This window comes from Nesoenas mayeri, assembly GCF_963082525.1.
Source record: "Nesoenas mayeri genome assembly, chromosome: 1".
In the NCBI taxonomy this organism is placed as follows: domain Eukaryota; kingdom Metazoa; phylum Chordata; class Aves; order Columbiformes; family Columbidae; genus Nesoenas; species Nesoenas mayeri.
In genome coordinates, this window is record NC_137541.1 from 52,345,999 (window position 1) to 52,360,217 (window position 14,219).

A 14,219-nucleotide genomic window follows, 5' to 3' on the forward strand; every position below is an offset into this window, starting at 1 on the left:
TTTTAACTTGCTTATTCTTTCAATGCATTTTAAAATCTAGATTCCAGTGAAGTTGGTTTTCATTTCAACTGTATTGACATGCTGTTTAATGTTTGCTCTCTACTCTGTAGCAGGTAAATTTTGCTTTTTAAGATAACTGCGAGTGGGAATGGGATAGTGGTGCAACCAAAAGTTCGCTCCCTGTGAGGTGCCTTCAAGAGAGAACATGAGTTGGCCCAAGCCAGCTTAAGAGCAGAGACAGTCCTCTTAGCGTGTGATCAGAGGAGAGGCATTCGTGCTGCCAACTTCAAACAAGGCTGGGAGGAGACTGGCTGAGGCTAATGTGCAGTTCATATTGATTATTCGACTACCTTGGGTATAATGAGATGGGCTTGCACTACAGCACTAGGCAGAGAGAGTGTTCGCTCTCTCTTAAGGAAAGGGCTACCAGAGATTTGATGAAGGCACTTGAGATGATGAAAGTCAAAGTAGGAACTGACTTAGAATTTCTGGTGCGGGATGGAGGGGGGAAACAGCCCTCTGTGACACCCAGTCCATCACATTTCTTCTCCATCAAAAGTGCTGCTATGCTTTGAAGTGCTGGTATGACTCAGCATTGCTAATAAGGTATAGAATAACTTCATGAAAAAAGTGTATTTTACACTGCACATGTACAGAAGGGTATTATACTGTGGGAAGCGATTAAATATTGTAGCACCTTTGTAATTTAACTCAAACAGGTATTAACTGGTTGCAAAGGGGTTTGCAGCTTGGTGTTTTCCCCTGATCACCATGCTCCTAAGAGATTGTGAGCCACCAGTTGTCACACAGTGGTTGAATAAACTTCACAAAGGACAGAAAGTTGGAGATGCAGAAGTGGAGCAGGGAAAGCATGAGAAGAATCAACAACTGAACAGCTTGTGCTCAGCTGGATTAGGGAGCACAGTAAACACAACATAAACAGTAGCAAACGTAGGATCAAAAGTTTAGTTAGAGGAGATCTTGTGGCTCTATTGACATAACAGTGACGCAGAGAAAGACAAAACCATGTAAGACCATAGGCAGTATGGTGGGAGACAAAGATTTGCTCCCCTGATCTGCCAGTGATTGCTTTTTCTTCCTGCATTTTTTACCAATTTATTTCTCTGTGTTATCTATACTTTTAAAACTGTCAGCTGGAGAAGCTTGCTTGTTTTTCTTGCTTGTTGTTGTTGCATTACTAATTACTGCAGATTTAATTATGGTCACGGTGCTCAAACCTTTCAGGCAGCTATTAGTTTGTGTTAAAGCCGAGGAGTGAGAGCGTGAACCAGCTCTGCTCATGACTGAGATGTGAGTCTGTGTGTGGGGAAAAAGGCTCTTTTTGGGAGCGTTCAGAAAAGCAGCAGTGATAACCTGAATCTTCTTGGGTTTTTATTCTGGAGTCTTGGAAGGCTCAAACAAAGATAGCATGTGGCGTCGGTAGGACTCATATTTGCTGTGATACAAATCTGTAGCTAGATGCTTTTTTTTCCTGGTATGATAGAAGTCTGTAGCTAGGGTATATCTTTGTTAATTTGCTCCACATTTATTTTTCTGCTAATTTATATAATCTCCATAAGTGTCTTCTGTTTCCCTCAAGATTTGCTTATTTTAGATTTACTTCTCACAACTTCTTCCCGCCAAGGACTCACTCAATTCCTTTTTATACCCAGTGTTCGAGCTACACAGACTTACCTGATGCAGGTGCCACAAAGACATTCTTACTCCATACCAGATCATCCGAAAGCTTTTAATGGGTTAGTGTTTTCCAACAGGTAATTTTCAAGGCTTAGTTTGATCTTTGAAAAGCACTTTGAGGCATTTGCGTGGATCGTGCTGTATCTCAGTGGCGTTAGTCACTGTAATGGAGAAATGCCTTTACTGAGGTCAGGAAGCGTCCTGGCATCGGCACACAGTGCTGTGCTGGGATACCTGGACATATTCCGCGGATGTGTGAAGTGTTTCTACAAGTTAACATATACCAAATAACATATATAAGGTCTAAATATGTATATGAGGATAGTAATTTGAACACCCTTTGTGCTTCATCATAAGCTTTCATTGCGTTGTTGAAGATTACTAAGCCAAATCTATTTTTCTGTCAGCAATTCCTGTACAAAAGAAGTTCTGCTTTTATTTTCCTTAGTGGCTTGACCAGCTCTCCTACCTTCTCTTCTTATTTGAGATCATCTTTACATACATTTTTGTACTACTGTTCACAAATCTCTCCAGAATACTTGGGTGATAAATATCATTTGAGTTGAAGTGCCTGTCTGGGCACTTGATTCTCAATATATGAAGTTAGAGATGGCCTCACAATTTAGACCTGGTTCAGCTGAAACGATTTTATGCTATAGATAAATCGTGTCAACTCATCTGTTTTCTAGATCGTTAATAAATATTCATCTGCAACAATTAACCACTTAGCACTCCACCCCTTAATCTTACACTGTGTTGAAATTTGACCATTTCATCTTCATTTAATCCAGGAAAAGGACTCTTATCAGTCACTCTGATTACTTCATTTCCTTGACAGCCTTCCATCAGGGCTGTTGTGGATCGATCAGTGTCAGATCATGGTGTATGGTTGGAGAGGAGTGAGTGAAACTCAAAGTTTGATGAAACAAGGCGTTGAAGCCAATTGAACAATTTAGCCGCTTATTATTAACTTCGAAGAGTTGGCTTAGAAATTCTTAACTGGGTTAAACATTAGAGGCAACCTTGTATTTGAAAGAAATAAAATTTATGAAAGTCATTTTGACTCTGTGAATGTCACAGAAACTCTCTCTCAAAAAAAAAGTTTAATAATATTGCCAGTTTCATGAAGGAAAAAAAAAAATCAAACACATATTCAGCAGGATGTGAGTTAGTGAAGCCTCAGAGTCTGTCTTTCACCAGAACAAGTGGATGATCATGTCTCTAAGTGTGAAATAATTGACTTCAGCGTTGCATTCCAGGTTCCAACCTGTCAGGCTTTCAGTCAGGATTTACAGCCTGATTTCCTTCTCCTTGTGATGAATGATCCAAGGGAGAAGACAAATACAGCCCAATGTGGAACTCTTCAGTGACAGATCCACATCAGGGTTTTGGAACAACCTCTTGGTGCCAGTAGGCACCGCTGCTTCTTATGAAAGAGTCATGAAGTCTTCTAGGCTAACGTACAAGTATGTGAACACAATAAATACAAGGAGAGACCTGTCCCCGGGTTCTGGGAGAATGTGAGCAAAATTAGGAAGGTTTGTGCAGGATTGTGGGATAATCTTGATTAGTGGAACAAAGAATATTTTGCCGCTTTTGTGCATTGTTCTTTTGTTTATGAGGAAAAACTGATGTTTGGTCTATTTGGTGTAAAACATCAGTGCAACGCCTACTTCATGCTTTCCTTGCTGTAAGTAATAAGAGAGTGTACAAAGATGTGAAATGGTTGACAGGAATTAAATGAGAGCTGTCAAACTGATGAGACTGGTTCTGTCAGAAAATGAAAATCTTTTTTTTTTGGTGGAAATGGCTGTTCAAAATCTCATAGAACAAAAAGTCCATCCTCCCTGACCCCTCCACCTTCACCCCCAAAGCCTGGAAGAACTGTCTCCACTTCCCAGCCTATTTGGCCTTTCCATAAGCTCCATTGAGGATGTCTAGCTCATTCCCTAGTTCATAAATTTTCTATGTTGAATACAGCATAATCTTAAAATAAAGCTCTTTGTATGGCTCTTGTGTCTGAAAATATTGCTGCAGGTGTCAGTCAGTACCGTATAGAAGTAAGTTCTTCTCTGTACTAGTTCGTCGCATACTTTCGAAGCTACTTTTTAGTGCAATATTCAAAGCATTCTCTGTATTGATTATAAAAGAATTTACTGCATATAAGGTAAATGTAACTAAGACTGGGGTGAAAGTTCTTGTATGTATAGAAACCCCTTTTTCCATGCTTTAATGCTTGGATGAGTAAGAGTGTCTGAACTGACACTGAAAATCAGGACATGAATTTGGTAGATGTGTGTTTTGAAAAACAGCTCAGTATGTGTGTAAGAAACTGAACTGGCAGCCTGGAGTGAAAATGCTAATGCATAAATAAATAAGGGAATTGACTGTTAGAGTAATCAGAAAATATAATGTTCTAATTCTTGCTTTGCATAACTAACAGGCAATTAACTTTCATTGACTCATGATGTGAAAAGTGATCGAGAGACGTAGATCCTTTGCTTTGGTAACAGTCTGTCAGTTGGGAAGAATGTTTTTCTTGACAGTTGATTAGGGGTTAAATGAGCTGAATAAAATTGGTAATTTTTGCTGCTTTTCCCACTTAGTGTAACAGCTATTATATGAAGCATTTTTTTCCTTACATTAGTTGTAACGACTGCCTCTAACTGATTTGCCCTGTTGGAAGAACTGGTTTTGATTGACAAAGATATCATTTTGGCATTCTCAGGGTCCGCAGAAAAGGCTGGCGCGTATAGAATCTGGATCAAGGTGTTTTTATTTATTGACTTTGATAGATTTGGTTCTGCTCTTAAGCAAACTGCCCCTCTTGGGGAATTACATGCGTGGTCTGATCATGCGACAGGTTAGGTGGTGAAGAAGGGAGCAGAAGCATCTCATACTTCCATACCGTGGTTCCAGTGTGTATCCATGGGGAACTACGCTGCCCCCCAGCAGCGTTACCGCAGCTCCTACAGACCAAGCAGGCGTCACCTCCTAGCAGAGCTGGCAAGCCACAGACACAGGCTCTGTCATTCACAGATTTGGGAGAGTGACTTACAGTGAGCTTTTTGACTCTGAGTAAGGACTTGTGTAAGCAATGGCTGTAGTTAAACTGGTGCATATCAGTTCCAAAAGGAACGAGAAATATTTCTTCTGAGACTGGGGAAAAAAGCAAGGGAAGGGGAGGCAGGGGAGGGAATTGCTGTGGAAAATGGTTACATAAAATAAACAAGGCTACAGGCCTGGGATTTTTTTTTTGGGGGGGAGGCAGGGTTGAGCTGTTTCTCTTCACAGACTCAAGAACTTAAACTGATAGCACGATGTTTTTCAACCATTTTTCGTTTGTGGATTCACTTCCTCCCACGCATTTGTCTCCCCCTCGACCCTCTACAATTCTATCTCTTATTTAACAATCTTTAGTCTACACGAGGTTTCATTTTATGGCCAGCTTAGAAGTGGCTCTTGATTGTAGGTTAAAATATACCATCTCTCGCCAAATGAAAACTTCAATCACAGCTCTAATGCAATTGGCTTGAAAAGTAATGATGCGTAGGTAACTACTTGGAGTTTTTGTTGTGGTATAGAAACAAGTCCACGATTTGATAGAGAATGATGTTTTTGGAGGCAAATAATCAGGCTCTTGGGAAAACAAGGTAATAGTTCTTCATCTGCAATAGATAGGGAGAATTCATCTACTGGAGCTGTGCTGGCTGTGACTCTTACAGTAGACCACATGGTTGAAAGCAGGGTTTTCATAGCCCCTCAGAAAGTGCTTGTGCTATTACACTTGTGATACTTTGAAGTTTCTGATTGTGCTGAAGTCCTAGAACGAAATGTGTTTTCAAAAGCTGAGATCAAAAGAGAACTGCTAGAACATCAACAGGAAATAAAACATTTTTATTGAATATCTGTGTAATATGTATGTTATTTTAACGACAATTGGAAAACTCTACTGTGGGAAGTCACTACACAAAGTGAAACAAAATATAAACCACCTCATCAAAAATGAAGGTAAAATACGGCTAAAGTTGTCAGCTCGCGGGCCACGAGCGATATGGCAGGATAAAACACCCCAAACATTTCTACAAGATACAGAGAAAACCCACACAGAGAAACACTCAAGCAGGCAGTAAATATACACAAAGGCAACTAGGATCTTTCTACAGCATCAGATTCTAATACTTCACACAGCTTTGTCAGAAAGGTACATGTGGCTTCTTTGAGGATGAAAATGTCATCTCGGTCACATGGCAGGTTCAGTCTCTGAGAATCATCGTACCTTACAAACCAGTTCTAGGGTGACGTTCAGTCTGGCAGTGTAGGAAGAGAAAGCATTAAGAAAACCTTACCACAAGGAGTCAGTCCTGGCAGTTTGAACCTGCAGCTATCCTGGATGAACAACTGAAAGTTGGAGACCATGAAGCTCTTATGCTGGAAAGCTGACTGTCTACTTCTGCTCTTTGGTGGGGTTTGGTCCTTAAAGTTAAGATTTTAAAGTATTCCAGCTTGATGCTTTGCATGTATGCGCCTGTTTCTATCAGAAAATGTCTCACTTGTGTTTTTTCCGTGTTTCATGTAAAAAACAAAGAAAATGGGTCTTGCTATTCTCCCTTTTGGAGGTGGGGAGAGATCCAGGCTTTTATTCTCTTCCCGATTCTTTGCTGCCTCTTTTAACCCAAATGTACTGAAAATGGTGCTTGGCCATCACTGCACTGACCTCTCAGGCTGTCACAGCTCTCCAAGGAGCGGAGCCTTGAGGGAGGCTGTGGAGTTTAGTTTTCAGTACACAGTTCTCTGATTACATTCATCTTTGTTCTTCGGTTTCAGTCATTTCTTTTGGGTACAAGCCGCCCTCCAAAAGGTATAGCATTTCCACATTTCTGGGGTAGTCTGCGTTGCTGAAAAGAATGAACTCTTCAAAGCATTATAAATATATTCACAGCTTGGAATAATAAGTGAGAGGCCTCGAAGGACGGTACATGAGATAGAAGTGATGCCCTAAATGACTTGATGAGATGGTACAAGCTGAGATGACGTGCTGGCTAGCCATAAGATGACTATCTACAGTAAAGCGGCGGGAGGGGGGTAAGGGCCAGGGAGGTTGGACATGTAGAGTATTGCACAGGGCTTGACAAAATGCTGCGTGGTCAACCCATTCAATATAGCATCCTTGTCTCCTGCATAGCTCTCCAGTTCTAAATTGGTCCATTGTAACTAGAACTGCTTGTGCTATGCATTCCTTCGGCAGTGCAGTAGAAGGGAATGGCAGTATTATTACAATATCACTACGGAATAAATTGATTGCTATCCACTGAGAAAACTACATTTCTAAGCACACACGGCAGTCACAGTGATACACAGAGCAGTCTTTCAAGACTCTTATGGAATGACTAATAGCTTCATAATAGTGCCATTTACTACATAATAACATTGAAAACATTTAAAAACTCCTCCTGAAACGAGCATCTAGTATACAGAAGAGGTTGCTTCAGTTTTCTAGAACTTGTTCTTTGTTTTCACTTTTTTTTTAAAGGACAAATTAAAACTTAAGTATAAATAGTATATAAAAGGTCACTAGCTGTTCTCTTTTGGCTTACTTTGAAGTGCATTTAGAACTATGGCTAAATTTTGTCATCTTCTGATGGGATTACAATACTGTCTGTTTACCATGAAACTATTTTGTATAATAAACCCACACGGCTGTGTCTAAAAAATATTCTGCATTCCTTCTAATCTGAGTTAGTATAATAAAATATTTTGTTACAAAGTCTAATGTGCAAACTCATTATAATGTAAATCGTGGATGGAATTCACAGTATGCAAATTTTGTATAAAGGTGATAACGGAGAGCTACTCTTGTTTTTCATGTTTTCATGGCAGCGTTTTGCTACTGCTGCATCTCCCCCCTTCCCTCCCGCCCCTCCCTGCACAACCTTGGCAATGGTCTTACTTTATATGTTCAATGAAATCGTTGCCTCCTACGGAAATGCTTCCTCAACTTTCAGTCTAAAGCCATTTCTGTCTGTCGTGTGTTTGCTTTGGAATATATACACAAAAATTGTATCCTGTCTTCTGGCTACAACTCCTTGAGGATCAGATCATGCTAAGTTGCCTGTGAAAGAAGTCTACCCCGTTGGATTTGCCCCTCCAAGATTCACTGTGGACGCGTAGCGTGTTATTAGGATGGTCCAGTTGAAAGTTCAGATTTAAGTTGTCCTTTAAGATGTCAGTGTAACACTACTAGTGCCTTACAAGTTGGAATTTTTGTGTTTGTTTTTTTTTTTTTTCTGGAATGCAGACGATACAATAGTTACCCTATAATATATTATCAGCTCTCCTATATCTCAGTCAATTTACATAATTTAAAATAGAACATCTTATTAAAAACATCTAGATATACACAGATTAGGAAACGCTTACAACATACAAATACACAAACTAGAAATAAATTCTCAGCATACTGGTGTATATATACAACTGTGTGATACAATAAATAATTTCTGTCATGCTCTATCTACACATCATATTGCTTAAAAGAAGAGTAGATCTGGGGGGGCAGTGGTGAAATGAAGCGCCTTTAGAGGGCTCTCTACATTTAAATTTGTGCAAATTAAAAAGGGAACTGAAAAGTACAACTGATCTGTGTCAGGAACACATGGCTGGAAATGAAAGGACCCATGTTACAGAGGTATTTACAAATACTGGCTAAAGAGCACTATGTGGGCAAATGCAGAAAGGCTTCTTCTTCTTCTTCTTTTTCTTCTTTATAATTTTTAATTTAATTTAATTTACTTCTTGACTGCCAGCATGGCATCTACCTCCTCCTCGGGCTGTAAGGTGTGCCACTGTGCGATGGGCCGCCGAGGGTTGGCCAGCATGTCTGACCAGTGCCGCAGCTCCGCTCCGGTGCTGTTGTAGCCCACAAAGACTTTCCCGATGGCATCGTTCTTGCCAATCTTGTCATAGTCCAAAACAGTCACAACAATTTGCACTTTCTACAATGAGACAGAGAAAGGCCAGTGAGCGTGACAGTAAGGGGAAGGTGGGCAGGGATGAAGTTTGGGGCAGACAATGACAACGGAGACTTCATGAAAGGGGTAAGTAAGTGTGTGACAGCCAGAGCAGGTTCCCCCAGCGAGAAGCAAATTCAAACTTTTGTCTTTTTGCTTCTTGTGAACCTTCCAAATAAAAGTTTGTAATCTCCCCGTTAACTTGAAACTTGCCCCTTTTAATCAAAGAGCTTCATATGAGAACCGAGGTTGATTTTTTTTTTTCCATTAACAGATTAACAACCTATGTTTTTTTTTGGTTGTTTTATTGAAGACCCAGACTGCTAGAAGTCTGTAGGGCTAAAAGCGAGATCTCAAGGTAAGCTAAGTAAAAAAGTAGTGCAATTTAAAACATCATTAGTATTTAAGTAAATAAGTAAAAATCAGGTAAAATTCAGAAATGGCTCTACCCCAAGTTACCATCTGCAATGTCATACTATATTCTACTAATTGCTTTTCTGCTTCTAAACAACTCTTGTGCATCCATCCAGCATGCTAATCAGTTATTTTCAGATGAATTCAGAAGTTAGCCCTTATGGTTACTATATACATAGACACACACACATACTCATCTGTGTGTGGGTGTGCCAGTGCACATGTGTAAGTATGTGTGTATATGCTATATATTTATAAAGGAGCCTAGAAAAGTGGCTTGGGGGAGCTGCAAAGAAGTATAAAGCCCACCGTCTTGGACTCTGACACAGCGGTGCCGCCTGGGACCGAGCCGGTGTCGGAGCTGCCGCTTCTGCTATGGGAACAGTGACCTCTGGCAAACAGGGTTAAACTACTCCCACCAAACCGGCCCGAGCCCACCTGTCACAGCTCATAGACAATTTTCCATTCACTTAGGCTGGGGCACACTGGGAGGTGACGCTCAAGCCAGGCATTTGCGTATGTATTTGCGTGCACATGCCCGCATCCCTCTCCATGGGGTCATTAATATTTGTTGAAAGAACACAAACATGTTATTCCTTCGGAGTGGTGTTCTCCCCCAGCAGCACCTAAGACATTAACAGCCTTGGGCTGATTTTACTAAACTGTAAATGCTTCTCCTTTAGGGAGCTTGATTTTTAAAGATGAACATAAAGTTCTTTTGCTGATTCCTTTCTATCCCGTGGTAAATACACACAGCCCCTTATTCCAGTGTGAGTTTCCTGAATCGGAGGAAGAAATACCCTGAAACAGATTTCTTCCAGAAAAATCTTTGATTCTCAAGTATCAAGTTTTTAAATTTAAGGTTTTAAATATATGTACAATCTGTATTTCTTACTACAATGATTAATTTCAGTGCTTGTAGCAGGATCATCTTTTACACGTAACTGACTCTTTTAAGCATATCTGCAAGACCAGGCTCATGAGGTCTATTTTCCGGAGTCCATTCCCTTACAAGATTGTACAATTCACTGAGCCAGAGAAAAAGATGATTCCAACAGGCACTAAAGTATTTATATAGTTGCTGATGACAAGAGTGTACATCAAACTCAAGACTCTCTCTCCCCCGAGCACTCATGATAAAAGACAATATCCTAAAGCAAGTATTTCTAGATGCCAAATGATGTTTCAGTGTTGCTGTTTGCAATATACTCACTTTTAATGTTGATGCTACCGCCCCAAATGAACATTTATGTTTTAGATGCGTGGTACAATCACAGATATAAAAAGTAAGCAGGAGACTATAATTTTATGGTACAAAAAAAGTTGCCTGCTGTACCTAGAAGCTTGGGGGCTAGTTACTTTGGATTAATGTGGTTTTTTTGTATTAATCATAAGACAACAATGAGCATTGTAAACAAAAGGTGGTTTCCCTTGCTCTATAAAGATGTAAGAACAAGTAGCTCAGATGTTTAACTCTGAGGTGATTTTGACCTCATGGTCTCTCGCTTGAATCTACAGAGCAATGTAAGCATCTCTTTGCCTTCATAGCATGTATTAAAAGAACAGCTGAACTGCAAAACCCAACAGGTGCTAGTAGAAAGCACCAGCTCTGCTAATAAATAGGCATCCTTTGGGATGAAAAGGCCTGGAGACCTTGCTGCCTACAGAGGCCTTCTGTCTTTAAAGTGGCAAAATGTGCTTGATCTGCCTGTAGCAATAGTATTTGACTTCCCAGCAGTGTTCTCCCATTACCCTTAAAGACATCACTTTCTTTCCTTTAAGAGCCACAATCCATAGTCACTATTAAGTTGTTGAAAATGTTAATGATATTTGGCCCAATTTAAATTACATAGATATACTGCTATAGAGGTGCTTTCCTTCCATGAGCTCTCCTCTATTCACTCTCCAACAATCATGAAATTTTTATAACCATTATTTGCCCGTGAAAGTTTGCTTCATGACTTTTTGTAAGAGCTACCCAAGAGTCACAGTGATTCTTACCATATTACGTCTAAGTAACATTTAAAATGTGTTTTTCTAATGATGGAATCACTTCTAAATGAAGCCTTTTATAACTCCAAAATACATTGGCATATGGTCAAAGACCACAATTACAGATTTTAAATAGTGGTTATATACTGAATTAAACAGCTATAAACTCATTCTAATAGACTTATTAAAAAAGTGCAAAATATTAAACTGTTAAACCGCAATACTTTTCAAAAGGTCTATATCCACCTTATAAAACTGACAAGATTAGAAGGTAAAATGGCCAAGTACCTACAGAATACACCTCATTGTACAACAGCTCAGATGTGATGGCTTGGAGGTGCCCATTCCAGTTCCCCAGTCCTGTCCCTATTTGGAAATCAAGACATTCGTTGCCTAAATTGCCAGAGAGGCTCAATTTGTTTGATCTTTTTATGTTTCCTTTATTTTTTTCCCTCTGGGTCTTTGATGCCTGTTATGAGATTCTCCACAAGCACGCAGACCAGCTTTCATTAAAATCAAGGGGAATTAGACCTCACTGGGTTTCCTGCTTTTTGTCCACAGACACCTGTACATGCCATGGGGCATGAAGAAACTCCTGAATGTGCTACTCTTGCACCCAAGTCACTATTCCTAGTGCCTCACCTTGTCTAGTTTCATTATCTTTGTCGGCACCAAGTCAATAAAAACCAAGCACACAGCTTCAGTTGAAATGTATGCTGTAACTCCTGGGCTTCTCTCCAGTACAGCTGCTATCAAAATCCAAGACACAGAGTCTCAAAAACCCATACCATGCTCTCATCTAATCAAGAGGTGTCTGTGTGTCCCTATTGCCTGGAAGTTTTCTCTGGCAATGTCTTCTGGCACTAAATTTGGTTCATGCTATTTAAACCCTCACAGTAGCAAGGCACTTAAGTCCTACCTAGTCCTCTCTTACAAGCCACAAAAGGATGTGTTCCCAGGCTGGTTTATTTGTGGTCATTCCAACTGGGAGGCCCCTGAAAGTACACTTTCCACACTCATCTCCACCCAGAAAAGCTACCATCTTGCTTAACATCTCCACGGTCACAGAGCTCCGTGGGGCAAGTGGGAAGCCACCACACAGTTCTTTTCTCTCCTGAGGATATTTAAACCAATATGTCTTGCCCTCTCAGAGAATGCTCCAACAAGTGAGCAAAAAAGAACGACATGGTTTAACATAACAGCTTAAAAGAAACGGAGAAGGCCTGTACCAACCAATCTTTATGTGGTTTGCATTACCTGGATCAGACCAGAGACCAAAGCCTCCCAATTTCCAAGCAAACCACCCAACTAACAAGTGATGTTATGCTCTGTGGCCAGTCATATACTTATTATTTATGCAGAAATGATGTTGCACTCCCAACACAAGCCACACAAGCCATAGGAACAGGCGACAAGAGCACTTGCTAAAGACATTGAAGATACAGGTTCAAATTCACTTAGGGAGAGGAGTGAATTGGATGTGGGTTTCCCACATGCCTCCTGGGATGGTTAAGAAGACCTTCCCTCTCGTGAGGAAAGGTTAGTTAAGATCAGAAGACGTTAAATCTCACTCTCGTGAGTGGGAGATGATTTGCCTCCCAGTAGCCCAAAGGTAGGTAACTGAGTCCCTGAAAAAATGACATGAGTTATGTGTCTTACTTTAGAGGAATGCAGCAGTACTTTCAACAAACAGGACTGATAAATGCACAGGGAACACAAATGTGACTGATGATGCTAATTTATTATTTCAAATAATTTGGGGAAAATTACTATGTATGCCTTTTCTTTTATCCCTATACTTTTTTTTTTCCTTTCTGGCACATTCCTTCACCATCTCCCTGTGGATTTTTCTTTTTTTCAGAATCCATTTCTGTTAACAGAAAATGTCAGTTATCTATTTCTCACTGATGAATCAAAGCTTCATAAGTACTGTGCATTTTATCATTTCCCTCTTGAAGCAGTCACACTCATCTAATGTAGCACAGGGCTGGCACCTAGGTGCTAATGAAGGCATGCACACGTGATAATTAACAAGATTCCTTTTAAATATTTATAAGGACTGAGAAATGGAATGCAGAAGGAAGCCAAAACACTGTTTGACATTACCTGAATTTGCTCGAATGGTACTTCAAAGCTGAAAGACTCATTGTAGTAGGGATTCAGAGTGTTCTTTTTAATTGTAGTCTTTTTCTTCTTCAGCCTCTTACCGTTCTGCATCAGATGGATCTTCACATAGGGATCTAAGTAATCAAGAGAAGAAGCAGAGCTAAGAAGGGTAGTTCAATGTGTTAGCTACAGATTTTAATCCTGCAAATTTAAGGCTCAATGAAAAAAGAAGAAAAACCTTTAGCAACAAACAGCTTGTTTTTAAACAAAATCCTAATTTCCATTATAGAGAAACTCCTGTATGATTACAAAGTGCTCCTGCTGGAAAGATGTACAAAACCCTTACTGCATTATCTCCTTAACCATGCAAGGGAGGGGTAAATTCACACCTAACTTTGTTCCATAGCTCATTAAACATCCTGGAAACGTTTTTACTTTAACATTATTTATTTACTGTCAACAGCATGGCAGGAGAGGGTTTTAACCTTTAAATACCAGTCTTCTACCTTACCTTACCTCTACCTTAGATGCAGCTATCATAAGGTGTAGGCCATGGTACAGTATAAATTATGAATTGTTTTTGCTACTCTGTTGAATTTTCATTGCTATTTTGTGTTACTTCTGATGGCTAAGGGACAGAACTGATCTGGTATCTAATCGGGTATTCCTTGCGCGAGCAAAACTCTCATGGACGTTACTACTATGAAGTGGCATCTCAGTGGTTATACTTTCAAAGGGAATTTTGCATGTTTAAAAGAATAGCATTATCAGTCTATAATCTGTCTCAAGAGCCATGTTTCCACTTAGAATCCTAGAATCATAGAACAGTTTGGGTTGGAAGAGACCTTCAAAGCTCACCCAGTTCAACCCCCTGCAATAAGCAGCGACATCTTCAACTAGATCAGGTTGCTCAGAACCCCATCCAGCCTGGCCTGGAATGTTTCCAGGGATGGGGCATCTACCCCCTCTCTGTGCAACCTGTGCCGGTGTTTCACCAAC

At 40.1% G+C, this 14,219-nt stretch overlaps 1 protein-coding gene across 1 annotated transcript in view; it reads right to left on the reverse strand.

The window, feature by feature from the left end:
- Nucleotides 1-8,486: 8,486 nt before the first annotated feature.
- SYT1 (synaptotagmin 1) overlaps nucleotides 8,487-14,219 on the reverse strand; it is a gene marked incomplete at both ends in the record, with an annotated part of 99,371 nt that continues 93,638 nt past the window's right edge. Inside the window, 2 exons of the mRNA XM_080364241.1 lie at nucleotides 8,487-8,693; nucleotides 13,221-13,354. Coding sequence (XP_080220367.1) covers nucleotides 8,487-8,693; nucleotides 13,221-13,354 — 341 coding nt within the window. The remainder of the gene's footprint in view (nucleotides 8,694-13,220; nucleotides 13,355-14,219) is intronic.